Source organism: Pieris napi, chromosome 20 (assembly GCF_905475465.1).
Source record: "Pieris napi chromosome 20, ilPieNapi1.2, whole genome shotgun sequence".
Taxonomy (NCBI): domain Eukaryota; kingdom Metazoa; phylum Arthropoda; class Insecta; order Lepidoptera; family Pieridae; genus Pieris; species Pieris napi.
Window position 1 is genome coordinate 85,011 of NC_062253.1, and position 22,960 is coordinate 107,970.

Sequence of the window (22,960 nt, forward strand, 5' to 3'; positions counted from 1 at the left end):
TAAATGTAAAATAGCGAAACGTAGGGGGTAAATAGTGACGTAAAGTATCAAATTGTATGTAGAGAATAAAAATATTGTACTTTGGTCATCAATAGTGTGAGTCGACAAAACAAAGTAGACACATGACGTGTTTATTAAGTACGAGTAGTCATTAAATAAGCGCTTTGAGTTTAATGTTTTTATTCACAACAAACAACTAATTAAAATATGAAGAAGGATCGGGTGATGATATTCAATTTTATTCATTTTCAAAGGGAAGTGACAAAGTGTTGGCCTAGTGGTCTTGGGGTCGTAGGTTCGATAGAAAGTCAAGTAACGTGATTATGGCTCTGTTCGATACTACGGAGCTAGCAATGATAGCTGTTGCTTTAGATGAAAAAGAAGTAGCATCAAGGAAAAAAAAGAAAATGGGTGCATGAAGCATGGCAATTAAGAGAGAAAGAAGGAGAATTCATCACATTATACAAAGAATTAGTTAAAGATGAAAGAAAATATTTTGAATTTTTTAAAATGTCAGAGAGCTGTTTCTATATTCTTCTGCAATAAACAAAATGTTACACATAATAACGCGGCGTCAGTGATCTGACAAAAAATATCGTTGTCAACGAATCCGTCCGTGATTGTCGGTGTCGGCACTGACACTGAGAGCACTGTGTCGTCTCTGACACTGACAAGTGGGGATGCGTTCATAGAGAATGTATAAAAGAATATTTTGCACTGTACCGGTACTGTAGCTTCACTGATATGTGAATCGACCTTAATACAATGAATAAAACAAAATCCGTTCTGACCATAGTTGGTTCTACGATATAAAATAAAAATGTTGCTATTGTGTATAGTGGAACCTGCACACTGCGACAGGAGTTTGGCAGTGTAAGGGTGACATTCAGAAAGTATTCAATTTTGTCCTACGGAAGTCCTACTTCTAGCAAAGTCTCGCTTCTGAATCTAACCCTAACAAGTGATTAAAACATCACTTCACATTTGGACGTTCTCAAGTTATAAAAATCTAAAGTGTAGAGACACTAAATATGTCCCGTACACTTCTATTCTGACATACTTCCCCGCTATTATATGCATAGCATATTTGACATTACTTAATATGTCTAGACATAAAACCGAAGATCATCTAATAGAATAAATGTATATTATTAGGCATATTTCATTCCAATAAAAAGCATTAAAAAGCTTAAATTGTATCGCTTTTTATATACACATGCCTAACATTACCACTATAACATTCCACGTTGATTTGATTTAATTAATATGTTCGCAAGCGTTCATGTGCGTTACATTGTGTTCTGACAAGTTTATTTTTAAATTACATAAATGGCTATTATAAATCAAGTTTTAGCGACTGGTGTTGGTAAGTCCATTTAATGAAATTTTACAAATATTGGATTGTGCTTAGATTATAAAATAAAGTATATGTTACATTACTTACTGAAGAGAAAAACAACATACGTAATAACAAAAACTTAATAATAATACAAACTTCCAGCTTACGTTGAGTACTATTTTCGGCTATGAGATTTTATTAAATAATTTATGATTGTGAAGAGTTTTAAGGCTTTCATAATTTTACAACAGCCTATAATATAAACATATCAAACTAAGTCTAAGAAGCGGACGATTACTTGACAAAAAAACTGCACTTGTATATTTATAAAACTTTAAATTACCTAAAATAACCTGTATTTTTTTAGGTTTATTATATATCTTATCTTCTACTGTGATGTTCACATATTGGTATGATTTGTATAGTAAAAGTAGATGAAAAGATACTAAAACCTTTATTAAGCTAGGCATAATCGAATTATTACAAAGACATGCTGATGTGTGGGGATAATTTTAATGTAAGAAAACAAGAATAATTTAAAATTATATTTTATACATATGACTAGACTAATCTTCGACATATTTGAATATAGTAAGGTTTTGTTGCTTTTAGTAAGGTTCAAAACTCATACTAAACATATAACACTATATTTTTGACATTTCTAGAATACAGCCGTAGGCAAAATATATCCTTTCTTAAGCGTCATGTTTAAAACGTCTAGCTACGGCGTAGCGTCGCACGTAGTCTACTACGTAGGGACTGCTACATAAGTGATTAATTTATTCCCGAGAAGTCTATTAAAACAAAAACTAGAATCTTCTAGAATTTAAACAAAACATTTAATGGGATAACATTGTTTGTTTTTGTATCAAAGCAATAAAAGATTGAGTGCAATAAAATACGTTGAATAATACAGTTATAAAATTCAAACCAGATAAAACCTTAATAAAACAATTTACATACATAATTAAAAGTATTGTTTGTTTGTAAAAGTTTTCAGTATACAGAGGTATATGACCGAAGACAAAAATAACAACTATAACAAACAAAGAGTAAAACAGATAACGTGTTATCTCATAATTCCGCCTTATTTGATAGGATTAAATCGCGTTTCATTACGTGCGTTAGCGGATTTTGCATTCTTTGATGGACGTCATTTTGTATAAAGTACTTATTAAACGACCTCTCAAAAAACTTTCACGCGAGCTAAAGGAAACAGCTTTGATGGATGCACTGATTAACGCCTGAATGTGGGCTGTTTTAAGTGATCTTATAAATATAAGCAGGCAAGGGGACTGGTCATCGTATGGTAAAATGAAAACTGTACACATATTCACAAAAAGCAGTGCAATAAATACTTAATAACACAGTAAAGAACATTCTACTACAACTAGCACAACTAAAGCCCAAAAAAATAGTTGTGTTACAGAATTTTGCTCATTAAAGATTCTTAAGAAATATAAAGAATTTTGAAATTCTTCTTTTACCTATATATAAATTAATTAAAAACCTCTTTTTTTTCCTTATCTTACTCAAATTATAAACATTACCCCACCCTGTATACTCGTACATCTATCTAAAATCCGAACCGAATACGGTCGCAAAAATATAAGATCGCAGATGTACTCTAATGCAAAAACTGTGTACAACTGTGGTTATGATTTTATTTTTTATGTTTTTTAATATTAATATTTTTTTGTCATGTAAATCACAAGAGTGTTTTTGTTTTTAGTGAGAATAATCTTCTTTAAACCTTTATAGTTATTTTACTTAACGAAAGAAGTTATAATGAAATAATTTTCAAATTCTAAAATTTTTATCAGCTATATCTTTAAAATTACTTTACTATTCGTCGTAATTCAAAGTAATCAATGACGCATATCTTAACTAAGCAAACTTTTAATAAAACCTTCATGATTCAAATTCAGTTGAAGACTTAAAATAGATAACACAGGGACCAAGCTTTTTAAAATTTAAATGATAATTAAAAAGTTTTAATTTTCTACTTATAAATTTTTAATGATTATTACTATATCGGTTAAGAATATTGTAAATTCTGTACAGTTGCCAATTCTTATAGTCCTTTCTTAAATTGAGAAATATCAGAGATCATAGTTTAACACTATAGATTATTAATGTATCTAACTTATAGCATTTTAGAAATACAACTTATAAAGATTTACTTTTTCAGTCAGCTACCTTTGCATGACGATGGGTATTATGTATACTTGGCCGTCATCAGTGCTGGGTCTCTTCAGCTCCTCTAACACGACTCTAAATAGAGTTATGTCAGAGACTGAGCTGTCTCTCCTCGGGAGCCTCTCTTCTATCAGCGCGGTGGTCACACTCCCTTTCTCGGGATATATTTTAGATAGATTGGGACGGAAGTATACGTGTATCACATTCTCTTTGTTGCAAGTGGTAAGTCGACATTTCCAAGATTATTATCACAAAAGTACTTAAGGTACAGGCTCATAAAATGATTCACTGGACAGGACTAATTCGCGCGAGGGAAAAAAATAATGAATCAGTGGCGCTACAATCTTTTTAGATCTGAGCCTCAGATTTATGTATCTGATTCATGATCATTCGTCAATCTAATAGGCAAGTACACACGACGACTTTTTGGGTCTAAGACATGTCGGTGTCCTCACCATGTTTTCCTTCACCATTCGAGCGAATGTTAAATGCGCACATAGAAAAAAAGTCCATTAGTGCACAGCCGGGGATTGAACCTACGTCCTCAGGGATGAGAGTCGCACGTTGAAATCATTAGGCCAACATTGCTCAGGGAAACTCACTGCTTACGGCGAGGAAAAACATAAATATTTATAGATAACAAACCAACCAAAACAAGATATAATGTAACGTAGCTTTAAAATTTAATTTAATTTTTTCAGTCCAGCTGGGCTATTGTGATAGCCTTCAAGACAGTGGAGGCCGTGTTGACTTCAATTTTCATCTCTGGTGTTACCAGTTGTACATTCATCGTTATTCCACTGTAAGTTTATTATCATCTAAACTAATGTAAAAGATTGATTTAATTATAAAAAGCGTCAAATTACCCCATAGAGAAGAACAATCTGACTTGTTTTATGTAGAACGAAAAGTGAAGCGTAACGAATTAAAATGATAAATGACATTTTCAGGTACGTGGGAGAATTCTGTCAGGAATCCATCCGTGGTTCCATGGCATCTGGTGTGATGATGTTCTTCGGTATTGGAATGCTAATCTCCTACCTTCTCGGTGGTCTGGTACAGTACGAGATCATGAACTACACATGCCTCACTCTTACTGTCATTGGAGTACTTCTTCTTTGCTATGTTAGGGAGTCGCCTTTAATGCTGATGAAGAAAGGATTCGAAAAAGTATGTGGAAATGAAAGATAATAAGCAGTTTTGAGCGGTGTAATAAAACTACCTTCTACGACCATAGTGTAAAAAAAAATATATTAGTCACAGAGGCCTAATGTAATGGTCACCTTTCATGGTTACAAATGAAAATTGTTGAGATTTATTTATATTGCCGATAAATGTACCATTAATTGTAAATACAAAAGATTAAAGTTAATTAAAATAGAAACATACATAATATTATAAAATAATTATAATATTGTAGAAAACTAAAATTAATTTAAAAAGTTTGGTCCCTGATTACATTTATTTTATCAAATTTCAGGAAGCTGCGAAATCATTAGCTCATTACAGAAGTGTTCCAGTGTCATCAAAAGAAGTTCAAGAAGAGATGAACAATATCAGAAGGATACTGAATCCTCAATTAGATGGTACTAATTTGTTTTGAAACCTAATCCTGAACTGAATGTGATATCACCTTTTTTCGTTGACGTTTAATTTTCTTTTACAACATATACGTACAAGACTGCAGTACATAATATAAACAAATGAATCATTTATATCTCAGTACAAGAAATTAATGTAATTATAAAGTTCTTATTGATTTTTTTCAGAAAACACCCCTGAAGAAGAAAAAATGAGACCGGACTTGAATTCAGTACAAAAATTATCGATTTGGCAATTTTTCAGTAAGTTCCACTGAATTTGACTATCTCACAAACTATTTGTCTCCGTGAATATTTCATACTCTTTAATTAATTATTTATTATGTATATTAAATACGTTAAGAATAACCCTCAAATTTTTCACTTGGCTTAGGCCCGTGTGCAACAGTGTACAGTGAAACAGAGCTAAAGTAAAGCGCGCTATACTCGTAACCCTATATTTTGGCCTGGAGATTTTCTTGTTTCTTTAATTATTTTTATAGAAAGGCTTATAGCTGCTTTTTGAAGGATGATCTACCTGGTTTTCGGAAGGTCTAATAATTTGATTGATTCGTGTAACTGTTTTGGCGTTATTCCGGTGGTGGACAAAATGATAGGAACTATTGATACTCTGTTAAGGGTCCACATCCTTTGAATTTATTTTTTAAGATCAAAATCTTTCGTGATTTCAAGAGCTATTGTTTCTTGGAAGTCGTGAGTGTTGCATATGGCAATATCTATTAAATGTGTTCTTTATTGACTTCAAGAGTTACATCTGGTCTATTGCAGTGTATTGTTTTGTCTGTTATATAACTGAGTATAACTTTCTAGAATCGTTTCTGGGATATATTTAAAATTTTGTATGGGTTTAGAGATTTTAAGTTTATATTCAAAAGAAAATTTCTGGTATATTATAAGTGCAACCTCGTTTATTTGTTGCTTGGTTTTATTTTGGTACTATTGATTTGCAAGCTCCTTTAATGTGTTGTAGCATTTCCGACATTTGTCCTGCGTATTCGGTATTTTCATAATATGTTTTCTATAGTTTTGTGTCTCTATAGTTTGCTCATGTATTGCGATCATGAATTAACATTACTAAATATCTTGTATTCTAATTTAAAGACTTCTTAACTATTTCTTTCAGAAAAATCCCGCTCATCGCGTCGGGCCCTAGTCGTATCTTTAATCCTCAACTCAGCTGTGGTCTTCCAAGGCCTCGTGGTGGTCCAAGTATATGCGCAGCCATTATTCGAGCAGGCCATCCCCAGCATGTCTGCTACTGTGTCCAGCGTTATATTTGCCATCGTCACTGTCATTGCCGGCTTCTTGGCCGCGTATTTGGTGGAAGCTTTGGGGCGAAAGGTAAAATAAAAAAGTAGCTTTTATTCGAGTACTATAAGTTACATTAAATTTATGTTATTGTTAGATTTATTAGGGCCTCCTTAAAAATATAATTTTAACAATATACATGCAAGCCGTTTCGGAGGAGTTTGGTTACAAACACTACGACACTGGAATTTAAATATTCAAATTGGCTGTGATTCGGTTACTGAAAAGCACACGTAACGTTGAGGTGAGTGAAAGAAAATTCCAGTGAATCCGTATTATATTTTTTTCTATGTATTAAAACTCAATAAAATTTAGATAATAATATGCGTATAAACTATACCTGTGGATAGGTTTTATAAATCGCAGGTTTAATAACATCAATGTCACCTTACTATATTGTTAATATTTAAAAAAAACATTTATTTACTATCTTCTAGGGCCTGATGATCTACTCCTCTATATTGGCTGCAATATGCTGCGTCATTCTGGGCACCCAGATTCAGTTCACATGGGGTCCTCACTGGGTGGCCGCTCTCTTTATATATTTGTATTGTGTGGTGTATACAATCGGAGCCGGAACCATACCATATATTTACAGCGCAGAGGTGTTTTTGCCTGAGGTTCGTTTATATTATTTATGACAACTGACAAGTCTTAAGTATGAATAGCACCTGCTAATACACGAATTCATCGCAATATTTTTTTATTGTCTATATTATATCGAAATGAATCTCAAAATATGTGCTAAGGCTATACTTAACTCGAAAATGGAATTCGAGTAATTTTTATTTATTCCTTGAACTCTAAGGTAGGTTTTTATGGAGAATTAGAAAAAATATAAATAAATTAAAATGTAATTAATAAACTATAACTATTAAGCATTATGAACTTTTACTGGCATTTTTTTTTCAATAAGCTAACACTACTGAGCAGCCTACTGGTTAAGCGTGTCTGTCAACCTTTTAGTTGCGTGTTTAATAAGGTCGACTACAACTAACTAACTTTTTCATGTTTGCAATTAACACCTTCACTGACACAGAACCGAAAATCGACCTCGCTTTTTGGAAGGCTGGTCACCTACTTGCCTATTTAATAAGACAAAAAATGGATGCAATCTGAAGGAGTAGACTAAGGGTTGTAGCGCCACTGGATTAATATTATTAAGCTAACAATAAGCTCAATTTGGTGCTATTTAACATTTTAATGAAGTTATTTTTTTACAGATCAAAACATTTGCTTCCATGTTGATAATGGAATGGACATTCATGTGTTTCTTTGTCGTTCTTTTTATATTCAATCCTCTTGTTAACTGTATAGGTAAGTCTGGAACATAATTAAAACTAGAAATGACGTAGATGCGTTGTCTGCTCTGTAACTTAGACGTAGGGCGAGAACAATTGTATCATAATAATTAGAATAAAAATGTATTAAATCCTGGCCTCTTCTGGCCACAAACTAAGGTTCTGTACCTTAGTTTGTGCGAACTCTATAAAGTGAAGATTCAGTAGAGTTGTTGTTACATGAAAAGAAACATTACATTTTATGGATAAGAAAAACCATAATCAATAAACATTCATCAAAACAATGAGACCCCATCGTTTAATACTTTCTACGGTAGAGGGACTTAGGGCAAGATCTATAGAGCGCACTTAGACTTAGCTCAAACTGTACTCACGAAAAAGCTTTGCTAAGTGTACACTAAGCATAAACTATGATTTAGTATTTATAGACATTTTAACGGTGAGATTAAGCTAAGCACAAGCTAAGACAGAAAATGACAAAATACAAATATTGATGGAATTCATTTCATGGAATACCTTCTTTATTATCCTTTAAAAAAGTATAACAATAACAAATATTTAAACGTCTTAAACTGTACACATCTATCTTCTATGTATTGTTATTGATATGTAATGTCAATATTCAGTTACCCTAAAACTCTTGCGTCTTCTTGAGATTTGTTAAATTTTCAGGTCTCGGCGGAGTCTTCTACATATTTGCAGTAGTATGTGGCTTAACATCAATATTTTGTGTATTTTTCATGCCAGAAACTAAGGGTCTAGCCGTGGACGCGATACAACTGAAATTCGCTACTCCTAGAGCTCGTAATAAAGTGTAATAATGTTTGATTAACCTAAGCTTGTAATATAAATAAACTGATAGAAGACTGTATAACACGAAATTCTATATCATTAGATTGATAGGTATTGCTCTCCCCCCTGGACCGCGGAAGCGTTTAGACGTGTGCATTCTATTTGTTTTATAACTTAAAAATCAAATTAAAAATAAATTCCGTGCGAATAAATTAAGGTGTGTACCAGGAGCGCATGAGTTGCGTTGCAGTAAGTGCATCTGTGCGAACGGGACAACACTTGTGAGACAGCTTAAGTTGTACGCTCCGTCTGCGCGCATCATCGATACGCAAGCTTTGTAAGTTGCCGTAATTCATAAGCGATAGCGGGTAGCGGAAATTTATAGGGGGCTGGTCCAAGTTTATTTTTTCGTGTACTCTGGTGTCATCTTTTGTCAGAAATATGCCTCTTAAGCGCACACCTCCCAGCACCCCCACTCCCGAAGACTTAAAGGAAGCTAGGTTGAACGCGCCGAAAGCTTCTTTTTCGGGCTCCGCGCCAGATTTATCTAATGAGGAGCGAAGCAATGTAACTATGAGGCGCAAGCAGGATGAGTCCTATATTAAAAAATTCATAACCGAAATTAAGGATATGCTTGCTAAAGCAAACTCTCAAAATGAAAGTAAATTCACCTCCTTGCAATCCTCCATGAGAGAAATCTTGACACAAAATACAGAAATAAAAGACTCCATTGCTTTTGTCTCTAAGCAGTACGAAGATATGAAAGCTAAATACGAGAAGTTGGAAAAACAGAGGAATGAAGATCGTCTGTATATTGATCAGCTTGAAAAGAAAATCGAGTCGCTGGAACGAACGTCTGCCTCAACTAAACTTGAACTAAGAAATATTCCTAAGATTACCGGTGAAAATAAGGATAGTTTATGTAAAATTGCTTCAAAAGCTGCAGATGTTATTGATTTTCCCATACAGAAACAGGATATTAAGGATATTTATCGTACAAAAAGTAAAACTGGACATGGAGCAATTATTGTGGAATTGGGCAGCGTTATATTGAAAGATGGTATTATTGAAAAGGCACGCAAATTTAACAAAATGAATTCTGCTAACAAATTGAACACGGCACACTTAAGTTTGGAAGGACCAGCAAAGCCATTTTTTATTTCAGAATGTCTATCACCCTGCGGAAAACGATTAAATTATCTGGCTCGTGCATTTGCTCAGGAAAATGGATATAAATTCTGCTGGACCTCATTTGGAAGAACCTACCTGAGACAAGATGAAGGTAAACGGCATATTAAAATTGATAGTGAGGGTGATTTAAATAAACTTCGTCTAAAACAATGACTTTTTGAGGTCCCCAGGAAACTCCGCCGGCCTACGATAACTTTCCTGTTTGTGAAAATCCGGCACTTAATTATTGTTTTTATAGATATTATTTTATTTTTTTATATATTATATTATTGTTTTACTTTATATACATACTTATACTCTGTTCATTGTATTGTATTTTACATAACTAAAAAATTATACATTCTTAGTCTAGTGATCATGTTGAAATCGAGATCTTATCTTTGTAAAAATGTCAGCATTTCTCAGACACGAGTAGCTGCGACAAAAAGCTTAATATTTTACAAATGGCTAGATTTATTGATAATATAAATAATGATATTGATAATATAACAGTGGCAACTGCCTACAGTTGTGATATAAATAATTGTAATGATTTAGTAAAAAAATCAGGAAACTCCCTAAAAATTATAACACAAAATATCCGTAGCGTTTACAAAAATATTGATGCATTCTTGGCCCATATAGCTCGTCTGTACTTTGATCCAGATATAATAATTTTAACTGAATGCTGGTTAAACGATAATAAACCCATACCCAGTCTCAAGGATTATAATTCTTATTTCACAAAAAAATGCTTAAATCAAAATGACGGTATTATAATTTATGCTAAACAAAATATAAATTGCGAAATTGAAGAACCTAATCCTAAAGATGCTAACTTTCTGCTAGCTAAAATAGTACCAGATATTGTACTTTTAGCTATTTATAGATCACCATCCTTTTACTACACTGAGCGCTTTTTGAATGCTTTGAATGATATTGTTAAATCTATAAAATCTAAGAATATATTTTTAATAGGTGATATAAATATCGATATAAAACCTGGAAACGGTGACAGAAACAGTAACTCTTACTTAAATTTAACCAGCGAATTGGGTTTTCTGCCAGGCCACACATATCCAACACGATTAAGCAATTGTCTCGATCATGTAATGGTTAAAACTGTTTTACAAACTAGTGTTATAGTTATAAATTCCACCGTAACTGATCACGACTCTATTCTAATAAATCTATCCCTTAACAGTAAACGGACTAATACTCAGTGCCCTTCCATTGTTGAAAGAGTAAATTTTAGTGAAGCTATAAAATATGTTGAATTGGCTGATTTTACTTTTATGACTAACAAGCAAGACGCCGAGTCTGCTGCGACTCGATTTGTTGAAATTCTGTCATCTGCTATTAAAGCTAACACTGAAAAAGTCCGTGTACCCAGGCGCAAAAAATCTCTTAAGCCCTGGATGACTCCGGGCCTACTTCGCTGTATCCGTCACCGGGATAAACTGCATCTTAATTTAAAAAGGGACCCCCAAAATGAAATTCTTAAAATAACCTATAAAAGGTACAGGAATTTTTGTTGCTCATTACTTAGAAAATTGAAGCGCGAACACGATAAATTCTTATTAAAAAGTGCAAAATCAAATAAAGAAACCTGGGCTGCAATAAAATATGTCACCGATAGTTCAAGTAAAAAATCTTCTGCCGATGAGTTAATTAGGAATTGTAACGCATTGGATGCGGTTGAGGACATAAATAGTTATTTTTCTAATGTTGGTAGAGAGCTAGCTGAAAAACTTACAGGGTGTAAGTATAACTACATATGTACAAGATCTAATTGCTTGACTAACTCCTTCGTACTAATGCCACCAGATGAGGGTGAGGTGGAATCTCTCATCTTAAGCTTAAAAAATGATTGTGCCACTGGTTGGGACTCTATACCAGCTCGATTTCTAAAAATGGTAAGACATGTCATTGTATCGCCGCTTACTATCTTGTTTCAGACATGTTTTAGGGAAGGCTGCTTTCCAAAAGTCTTTAAAAGGTCTCTCATTACTCCTGTTCACAAGGGTGGGGCACGGGATTGTGTTGCAAACTACAGACCGATTTCTGTGCTTACAGCACTATCAAAAATCCTAGAAAAGATGCTTAACGTGAGGTTAATACAGTTTTTAAATCGGTACAATATTCTGTCCAGCTCACAATTTGGTTTCAGAATGGGTATGTCAACAGAAGACGCTGTGGGTAGCTTGATTGAGTTTGTCACAGAAAAACTTGACAGGAAACAAAAGTGCCTTGGTGTCTTCCTCGATCTTGCCAAGGCATTTGATACCGTCTCAATACCTATACTTGTGGACAAATTGGAGCGAATTGGAATAAGAGACTCAGCCCTGCTTATTTTTAAAGATTTCCTTAGTGGTCGGGTGCAAAGGGTTAAGATTAATAATTATATTAGTTCCGACGCAAATGTAACTTTTGGAGTTCCGCAAGGCAGTATTCTTGGTCCAAGTCTTTTTCTTATTTACATAAACGACCTATGTAATATGTCCCTAACTAGTTGCAGGTTGTTTACCTATGCCGATGATACGGCTATAGTTTTTTATGGGGACACCTGGACCGAGATACAAAATATTGCCGAAAGCGGACTGCAGAAGGTGGCTAGATGGCTCAGGGAAAATTTACTTACTTTAAATATTTCTAAAACTTCGTATATTCAGTTCCAAACTATTAATTCCCATATGACTGATATTAATCTTAAAATACACATATGTGTCTCTGAGCGCAATTGTACTTGCATTAATATAACAAAATCCAATACCATTAAATACCTCGGTATCGAATTAGATAATAAATTGAGTTGGCTTCCTCACATTGAGATTATAACGGCACGCACGCGAAAACTAATCTGGACATTCAAAAAATTACGTTATGCCGCGGAATTTGAACTACTCCGCACTGTTTACTTTGCCTTAGTAAAATCGGTTATTGGATACTGCGTGAGCGTGTGGGGTGGAGCGTGCAAGTCACATCTAATTCAGCTTGAAAGAGCCCACAGATCTTTACTAAAAGTAATGACTTTCAAACCCTACAGATTTTCAACCACACTTTTATATAAACAGTGTGAGCTCCTCAGTGTTAGACAGTTATTCGTCTTTAATATAATAGCCAAACAACATGTCCATACCCCTTATAACCCAGAGGTTTGCAGTAACAAACGCTGTATACCAAATGTACTCCCCACAGCAAAATTCCGTACTACCTTCGCAAGGCGACAACGAGCATATCTCTCAGTCTTTCTATATAATAAAATAAACAAAAAATTAAATTTCTACCCTCTTTCACTACATGACTGCAAATCAATTGTTAAGACTTGGCTTTTGTCCTTAAATTATGAGGAAACAGAAGATCTATTTAACTAACATGCTACAATAATATTTTAGTTATTTTGATTCATTAATTATGTGTATAATTTATATATTTATACTAGTGTTACATATACCCATATGTAAAATGTATAATTATGTATATTTATGTATTATGTATATTTATGTATTTTAGTATTTTATGTGTATGTACCTATTTTATTACCTATTATATTCATTGTAATTTATACTGAAACATTTTTTTCAATATATGTTATTTTTGTTTAAGTATATTATGTGTAAGAAGATAATTAGATGTAATATCTGGAATTTACAAATGTCTATAAAAAGTATTGTCTTGTAAAATCTTGAATAAGCTCTCTTGACACTTGTTACGAATTATATTGGGAGAAGCCACTGACTCCTGAGATACAGGCACTAAAGCCTAGTTTAGGTGTCAGAGTCTTCATAGGATTTCTGTAATTACAAATATGTCAATAAAGATTATTATTATTATTATTATTTGTGGATGCAAATGAATTATTGAAGTGAAACTTCTTTATCGACGTTGGAAAAAAAATTACGTACGCGTCACATTTTTCCGTTACGCGCCATCTTTTTCTTGTCCGGCGATTTGGGATCCAATTTATTGATTAGTTGCAAGATTTGTTGTTTGTGAAGTTTGCCTACCTCTGAAAACTAACTTCAGGCTTACCGCAACGTACTATTATTTATATTGGATAATTTTTTCACGTTATATTTAATAAATATTGCAGTATTTAATTTAGTTATAAATAGAAATTATGCTTTTAAATCATTATTATTTATGTCAAAAACCGTGTAGTGCGTTCATAAAATGTATAAAATTTATATTAATAACAAAAATATATAATAACGATAACAATGATAGTAATAATTCTATTACAATTAATGAAATTCTGTAATAATCTTAGTAGTAATAAGGTAAAATAATTTTACTTTACTTTATTTAATTTAATTATTAAATAATTGTATTATTTGTTTTCATGTCTATAATAATAAAAGCCTTTTGTTAAACTTTTTCTAATTTTATTGAAGTGAAACTTCTTTATCGGGGTTGGAAAAAAATTTAGTTTAACATTTTTTCGTTACGCGTCACATTTTTCCGTTACGCGCCATCTTTTGAAGTGAAACTTCTTTATCGACGTATGGGAGAAATTTTGTAGCAGGTTACGCGCCATGTTGCTTTTTGAAGTCAAACTTCTTTATCGGCGTTGGAAAAAAATTTACACACATTTGTCACATTTTCCGGTTACGCGCCATCTTTTTCTTGTCCCTACCACGGTTGATCCGAAGAGATTCGAAGCCATTAGTAACAAAAATATATAAAAACGATAACAATGATAGTAATACTAATAATTCTATTACAATTAATGAAATTCTGTAATAATCTTAGTACTACATAGTAGTACAGTAATAAGTTAAAATTAAATAATTGTATTTGTATTCATGTCTATGATAATAAAAGCCTTTTGTTAAACTTTATCTTATTTAACCAATTTCTATAAAGTTGTATATAGTAGATCATTTTTCGAAAAATAAGGTCATAAAGAGGTTTCACTTCTTACGTGTGTACATTAGTACATGCACACATTTTTTATTACTTATAAAAACATAAGATTCGAAGAAAATTCTTATCGATAGATAAAATTTAATATGATATCACTGTACAATTGGATAATTTTAGCCGGTGTTACCTTCTTATATAAATTGCTAGATAATCATATACAGAGCAGTGACCTCTTACAGGATATTAAAATTGTCGTCCCTTATTCATTCCATAGGTCTAAAATCAGCAATATTTTCCAAATTCCTTCTCCCAAAACCAACCTAGGAGTTCAGGCACCACTCGTTCGAATTCTTCGCGATTTTAACGGATTGAACACAGCTTATCCGGAGCTGGATATATTCGGTAGTGGGCTGATGGGTTTTAGAGAAAGCATTGTGGGGTGCCTTTCTCGAACCTAATTCGCTGTTTTGCTGATGATTTTTCTTTTTTGTCTGCTTTAATTACCAACAAATTTCTAATAATTTTATTTTATTGTGTGCTTATATTATTATCTTGTACCTATATGTTTTAATTGTATTTTTTAATTTCTATTTTTTTGTAAAATGTATGTTTACTTTAATTGTCATACATTTTAGATGGAAGATTTTGTAAAATGATCATGTAGATTTAGTACTATGTATGATATCGTAAACTTAATAACTAAATAAATAAATATGAAATGAGAGGCGAAAAAATGTTCTTTTGTATTTTTTCTTTATTTAAAATACGCTAGCCTGTTGAAACGTTCATAGTGACCCTGTACAATATTTTATTTTAGCAGTGATGTTTGAATCGTTTAATTATAAGCTACTAAATTAAATGTTTTTAGACTTAAGCCCTACCCTTAGTGCGTAATCTAAGTACTTATATTAATCAAACTATAAATTATAATAAACTAATCGCATAACATGTTACTAAGCTCAATTCTAGCATTTCTTTTAATTTATTCCTTGAACTCTGAAAAAGTTTTTATGGAGAAATCTAGTTGTATGTAGTACTTAGGTTATTATTTCGGTTAAGCGAACAGTTTCTATGAGGCATAGCAACATGTTCCATATGTTGGTACGTAGCTACTAAAACGGTCATATTAAGGCGAAACGATTTATGTTTCTGTGTAACTGTTATACATCAGGATACATCCAATATTAACTATACAGATTTTATTTGACTTTTATTGTTTCTACTTCAAAAAATAAAAATAAAATATGTTTATTATGGAACATAAGATACATGTATCACTTATTCCACGTCATTAAATTTGAGTCTGTAGGCAACCCTACTCATCGGCAAAGAAGACAGAGGGAAAAAGTATACTTTTAAAATAGCAAATCATCAAACAACACTTATTTTAAAACAAATATCGCAAATTAAGTATAAGAATAGTGATATATCTATCTGTGATCCTGATAAATAGAAGATACTCATGGCCACATAGGCACAGAAGCGGTTTACCAAAAATAGTCTTAGATAATAGTCTCGAATGATAAAATAATTCGAAATCAAATCATGAAATAAAAATACCATTTAGTATTACTTTTTACTTCGGGTAAATTAAACAAATGTTAAAATAAATATCTTCTTTGGTTCTAAGCGACAGAAACACACAATAATTGCCAAGATATAATCCAAACGGGCAATAACATCGTCGTCGCCACGTTGAACAACCAGTTTCCATATATCTGAAAAGCATTTTTATTATTACTACAAGATAAGTGTCGTTTCCATTCCCATTATTTCTCAAGCTCGCCCCGTGAAGGAAGACATTTTGTGGAAACCTGCGACAAACATACAGCGACTGTGGCACCACAGCTTAAGGCAACTTGCTGCAATAAGCCAAAAATTAAAAACTAATGTACTCGATTAGAACAATCAATGAATAATTCTTACCAAGGAATCAACAATAGAGAACATTATCGCTTGCATCGCCGCATCCCTCCCTCGACCTAACGCGCTCAGAAGTGGTTCTTCCGGGAACAGAACCCGGGAATACACCATCATACACACTGTTAATATCACCAATGGATTCAGCAGGAGGCATATGCCCCGTTTCAGATATGCTGAAAGTGACCTGTAAATTGGATCATTGATAATATGTATAACAATAAATCAGATTTGCTTGCTCTGTCTTATTCATTTCTAGGTCTATTTATATATTCATTGTGTTAGACTACATCTGTGGGGCTTAGGGATCACATATCACATCTAATATAGCTAGCTAACACATATTATATACAGATACTCTTGACATTTAAAATATATAAATTTAAATACACATTTCAAGCAAGTTTTACAGGCACCCTTGTATTGTATACAATTGGGATACTCTTCAAATAGCGATATAGAGTTTTGGTCCCACGCAATGTCAAGTTTCTCTATTGAAGAAAACATTATCTTTTACTAAATTGAAAGATCTCTCGACAGACCCACAGACTTAATCAGGGTGGGTACTAAGTAATTCTTAATAATGAAATTAATAATTTGAAAGTTAAATAACACCTTTTTACAATAATTAAACAGATGACGCCGATGTGTCGAGTCAGCTTAAGCTGATCGTAAAATAACCGTGATTTGTGAGTTTGTATCTGGAGAGTTTGACTATCTCAGAATCCATAGATTGGGAGATTTTATTACAACGAAAGGAACAAAATACATACATATATATATATATATAACGATATTTACCGTTTGAGTCCACCCTTTGCTTCTCGGACACCGACCAGTAGAGCTAACGGAGTATACAACGCACACACACACAGTCCCAATGATATATTATGCATACCCACACAAAGACCCAACGTGGACATCTCTATGAGGAGCAGAATGTTGATCTGAAAACAATATCATACGTCACTCCCTACTCGTATAAGCTTCGAAAAATATTAGACACACAAATTTATTCTATTTTTAACCTAAATCTTAAGCTAATAATGTTTCATTTTAATGTTTGTTTCATACGCCGTCTTAAAAAAAGAATCTCTTTTAACTGTACGTATATTGTAGGAACTGAAAAATAATAATTCATAAAATATCAAAATAAGTAAATTCATTAGATTAGTTAATAGATGTAAAAACTTGGTTGTTTCAAATAAAGGCTTCATTAATTCAACATATATATTATATATTATGTTTGTCGAAAAAATTTTCGGAAGCTGAGTCATATCGAGATACTCCTTTTTGATGTCAGGTATGCATATATATGAAAGTTAAATTTTCTTTAATCAGTTTAGTAATTTTAGAAGCATCCGCATTTTTAAAGAGTACACGATCTAAGTTCAAAAAAAATTACTTTCAGTTGACAGGTATTCGAAATCAGTTAATTTTTTCTAAATAATTTCTTCTTAATATAGAAGTTTATCAAAACGTGTTACTACTTTTGTATACAAATGGAGAATTTTAACTTACAATAGTCAGTTCCTCTCTGTTCGCGGGGCGTTGACGAAATAGCTTCAAGAGGAATGGCGATATAACCACTATGAGCGCGGACACACAAAATAGTCCGTAATAGACGGAGACTTCCGACGGCTTATCGAAGTATTTTGCTCCTGAAAATATCATTTTCAAATAAGTATTTTAATCAGAGGTGCATCCGATACCGATATATCGGTGATACTTTGGGTTTATCGATATATCGACATCGGCGATATTTTAATTGCCGATACGACGATACTTTTCAAATATCGCGCTTTAAAAAAGCAATTGCTAGCGTTTTGTTCAGTTTGTTGTCTCTCTCACCCGCTTTTTCACCGCGTATTCCATTTCGCTAGACACTTTAGTTGGCTTTTAACTGCTATCGCGAGTAGTATTTTTTCGATACCAAATTTAATAAAATACAGAATTATAAAAATCTTTTCAATATTAATTTTAATTATTTACAGTTACTATTTATATTATTTTAATTAATTTATTACTCTTAATTCTTAATTTTAATAACTAAACTTTTAATCTTATTTGTTTATAAGTTTGCGACTTAATATGTTTGAATAAAAATTAAAAACTTTAACTAAACTTTAACTATATTTTTACCTTAATTTAATTTTAATTCAATAAGCGTTGGTATCGGTATCGACGATATTTCTCTAAGAGTATCGGCATCGGTATCGTATCGACAAAAATGCGTATCGATGCATCCCTAATTTTAATGATAAAAAAATTAAAACTATTAAAATTAATAAATACACGAAATAATTTGATTAGTAATTTCTTTAAGCAGCAGTAAAAACTATTAATTAATTTCGGCAATTTTTGTACACCAATATTGGCCTAAAAAGTTCTTAAATTTTTTTTTTTTTTATATAAACTAAAGGTTTATGCAAGAGTAGAAACTAATTTTAAATTCTACCTTCATTTAGTTTAATAAAAATTAATTTATTATTATTTTAACTTACCAATATGACTAAACACAACAGGCGAATTCATAACACCCAACCCAATCAAATGCGCCAAAAAATAATTCGCCCCAATACTGACAATACTAATACTTTCTGTTTCTTTTATATCGCTGTCTTCTTTAAAAATCTTTTTATCTTTAACTTCTTTTAAGTCTCCCTTAACTCTTTTTCTTAACCCTTCACGATTTTCGATAACTTCACTTTCTTCGTTATCCTTTTCATCTTTATCTTTGTCGTCGTCTTTCTTATCTTCTTTTTTATCCTCTTCTTTTTGTATCGTCACCCATAGAGACAGAGCGCGAATCAGCATCGCCCCGCAGAGAAGGCACAGGGACGGCATGTACTGACCTTAAATTATTACATTTATTAATTCATTACAAAAAACTAAACATTATAAAACGGTAAATAAGAACGAGCGAAATGGATATTTTAATTTGGTTTAATTACAAATTAACTTTTTGATAATTATTGTTTACTGGATTTTAACGAAACCGACATGTAACGATAGTGAATATTATTTAATCAGCAGAAAAATGTCAAGCGATGCGTAGGAGAGAGGTATAACTGGTTTCCAGCTATAGAAGCAGGGCTCCCCCCTCCCCGACAAAGAGGCCCTCGGCAGACCGCGACGCGTCTTAAGGGTCCGATGATCCAATCAGCGAAGCCAATGATAAATGCAAAAGGCGCCGACTAAGGTGAACTTCAGGCGATGGTCCAGCCCGCGACGACACAAGCCGGTCCAAGTATTACGTACTAAAAATCCCAATAGGACATAGCTGGGCTAGCCAAAACGGCCCGAGCCGAGCTGTAAAGGCTCAACCTCACTTCTTCGCTATTATTTTTATTATTCAAATAGTGCTTTTCTTTTGGTAAATTAATATGTAGTCGTGTAATTGCTAAATAAAAATTGTTACCGATAGAAATGAAGCGATCGGTCGCTGCCAGCAAATAGAAGAAGTAACTTTGATGGAATCTCTCCAGCAAGTTATTCAAAGATCGGAATATGCTTTCCAATGCCGTTCCTAGTCTGTAGAAATTCGTTGCCGTCAATTGGTGGACCCTCGGGGGAATCCCCGCCGGGTCGTCGGCGTCTCGACCTTCGAGGGTCACGGCTTCGATTCCGAATCGATGGAAGAGGCCGTGGTTGCCGTTCGGGACCTGTAAAGTGATAATGCGTAAAATAGAATATCTATCGTTATTGAATTGTAAGTACATTTTTCAATGGAAAGCAGAAACGGTTACGGAAAAATGAAAGATAACATTATCATATCATGACCCTCAAGTTTTTATTAGCTTGTCAAAATGAGTTTGTTGCAAAAAATTTAATCCAAGATTTAAAAGTAAATGTTTAGATGTACAAAAATTAATAGATCATGACTTACATTTTTTTTTAAATTAAAGAAAAATTTACTTTTATTCCATAGTTAGAAATGCTGTTAAACAAATTTTAAGTTCCGAGAAACTTACCCCCGCTATTTGAGCCGACATCATCCCCAACATAGTCCACACTCCATCCACCCATCCGTCCATACTGTTACGATTTCTTACCCAGGCATAACTAGAACACAATTGAACTCTTTGGAAAAAAAATTCATCTTAAATCTGTACTAATAAAACCCTTTAGTTCTTTACTCAAAAGTTATAGGGAAGCTTATGCTAATGAGAACAGAATTTAGTACTGTTACCTGTTTTTATAGGAATGATGTATTCCAGACTTAACGCATAGTTTGTGCACTAAATTAACTAAATCTAAGTTCGGCAATTGTCCATTCAGACCCTCCACTTTCACTTCTATGTACTCTGAAATAAAGTTCATACAAACACCTGATTATATAAGATGATCAGAATACAGCATCTTTCAGATTAACACCCCAGGAAAGAAAAATATTAAATAAATAGTAATTATGATTTTTTTTTTAATATTTAGACTTTAAGCCGGCTTTTAAATTCTAGCCTTATGTGAATTCACAGCAGGTCAAATTTTTAAATAGAAATACATACTTATCTTTGGTGTATGAAACTCCAAATTAATAGCTGCTTGTATCGATCCTGACCTTCCTTTTAAAGTACCGGGATCCAAACACCGACTATGATCGGTCCATTCCCATCCTTTTTTCTTTGACTTCCAAAAACTACCAAGGTTGGTATAAAATGTGCCAGAATCACTTTGAAGACCGTGGTAGGCTTCGAGCCATGCTTGCATACCTAGTTGCTCATGTTCCGTTACTAGAAATATTATGTCCTTGGCCCAATACTTTTTAGCTGAAATTGTAATGAAACATTTATATTTTGAAATCAAAGACAATCCTTTACTTATTAATAGCTATTTAAAGTACTCAGTGAATATTAAGGTAAGTGATGAATATTTGGATTATATTTTTTTTACTATTTACCTATATTAATTTCAAGACAAAATATTTAAGAATTTACAATGTCTAAATTGCTACTCACGTCTAGCAAATTGAGCAAAAGCCAGCATTAGTGCAATACCAGCTGTAGTTCCCTTCTGATGAGAGGATAAAGGTCTATATGGAACTGTGAGCACCAGTGCTTCCAATGACGATGTTCGAGGTGCTCTGAGAATGCCATATACATTTGTTCCTTTAAATACCTGTAAAGATTATAATCAAACATTAATAATGGATACAAATACAAATAGTTGCTTGATGTTTTGAGTGCTTTCAATTATTTCTGGTCAGTTAAGAATCTACCACATCAAGTTAACAGGTGACTATTTAATCTAATTGAGCAGTCTAGTTCAACATCAAACTATGTAAATACTATTAATAGAGTTTGAATTAAATGTGTAGTACTCACATAAAACAATATTAACAGGTTCACACTGATCATTCTAAATTGTTTATTACCACTTTATAAAGTAGAATTTCTAATATATACAGGAAATACTATTGTGATGAAGATACATTTTCCCTGCTTCAGTGAGTGCAATCGTATTGCACTTTACTGTTGATAAACATATCTGATGTTTTATACCTGTCCTTGTCCAAGAGGGTAATTAAGTGTGAAATTGTGTGTGTACACTTCTAAATGAATCTGCGACATCTTAGCAACCAACCATGGCACTGGCATCTCATCCGTATCTTCATATTTATCCTGTAAGAATTGCAGATTTGTAACCAATGTTTTGTGTTATCAGTACCATGAAAAACTTAATTCATTAAATAATTCGCAGATTTCGTTTTAAAAACACTATCTATGTCTGGTTACACTAGACGGGAAAAAGTATCGCAATTACCTCAAGCTCTTGAAGAAGTTCATTATGAAATTGTTTCGCAGCTTGTTCTCCATTGAATTCATTGGTTACCAGGCCTGGCAGTAATGCATTTTCCGAGAAGTAAGTATCATTATTAAACTCCCGGTGCCCTAATAAAAAGAACCATACAATAGCACCAATGTAAAATAGAAAACACAGAGGCGAATGGATCCTTTTCAGAACTTTTATGAATCGCATCGACCCATATTCTGGGTCTGATAGAAGGCCCATCTTAATTTAACTTATTTTTAATAGTATTTGTAATTTGTGATCATTTATTTATTGTAGTTTTTTTTAATCAAAATGTTGACGAAAATCTAAAATCTATTTGAAAATTGAAACCCATTGATTATTTGATATTTCCAAGTCAATGTCACTGTCAGCAGTCAGGTATTAACAGTATATACAATAGCGGATATATACCACAGACTAGAATGCATTAGACAAGTGGCAACATTGCCTTAAAAAAGTAGTTCTATGAAGACGAAGACTAGACGGTATGGTCGGAAGAAGCCTGGGCCATGGGCGAAAAGAAAACAAATGAAATTGTAGTTTTAAATGTTCATAAACAATCAAACCCCACGAAAATACCAACTTTTTTTATCTATATATTGATAGTTTGATATTAAAAGTATTTATAAGTTACACTCTGGGAACGACTCCATACTGGAGAGAAGTACGGA

The 22,960-nt window shown here is 32.9% G+C and overlaps 2 protein-coding genes across 2 annotated transcripts; one reads left to right on the forward strand and one right to left on the reverse strand.

Moving 5' to 3' along the window:
* The first annotated feature begins 1,258 nt into the window (after positions 1-1,258).
* Positions 1,259-8,630, forward strand: LOC125059659 (facilitated trehalose transporter Tret1-like). The gene is made up of 10 exons (XM_047664179.1): positions 1,259-1,366; positions 3,531-3,760; positions 4,240-4,340; positions 4,489-4,708; positions 5,019-5,124; positions 5,308-5,382; positions 6,263-6,480; positions 6,885-7,067; positions 7,671-7,764; positions 8,421-8,630. The coding sequence occupies exons 1-10, from the start codon at positions 1,330-1,332 to the stop codon at positions 8,564-8,566; spliced, it is 1,410 nt and encodes a 469-aa protein (XP_047520135.1). The 5' UTR covers positions 1,259-1,329; the 3' UTR covers positions 8,567-8,630.
* A 7,508-nt stretch (positions 8,631-16,138) lies between these two features.
* LOC125059800 (glycosylphosphatidylinositol anchor attachment 1 protein) lies at positions 16,139-22,613 on the reverse strand. The gene is made up of 12 exons (XM_047664419.1): positions 22,260-22,613; positions 21,998-22,117; positions 21,455-21,614; positions 21,005-21,265; positions 20,689-20,803; positions 20,471-20,561; positions 19,918-20,161; positions 19,001-19,351; positions 18,018-18,157; positions 17,298-17,443; positions 16,503-16,683; positions 16,139-16,294 (listed from the first exon to the last, which is right to left on the reverse strand). The coding sequence occupies exons 1-12, from the start codon at positions 22,506-22,508 to the stop codon at positions 16,202-16,204; spliced, it is 2,151 nt and encodes a 716-aa protein (XP_047520375.1). The 5' UTR covers positions 22,509-22,613; the 3' UTR covers positions 16,139-16,201.
* Positions 22,614-22,960: the final 347 nt, after the last annotated feature.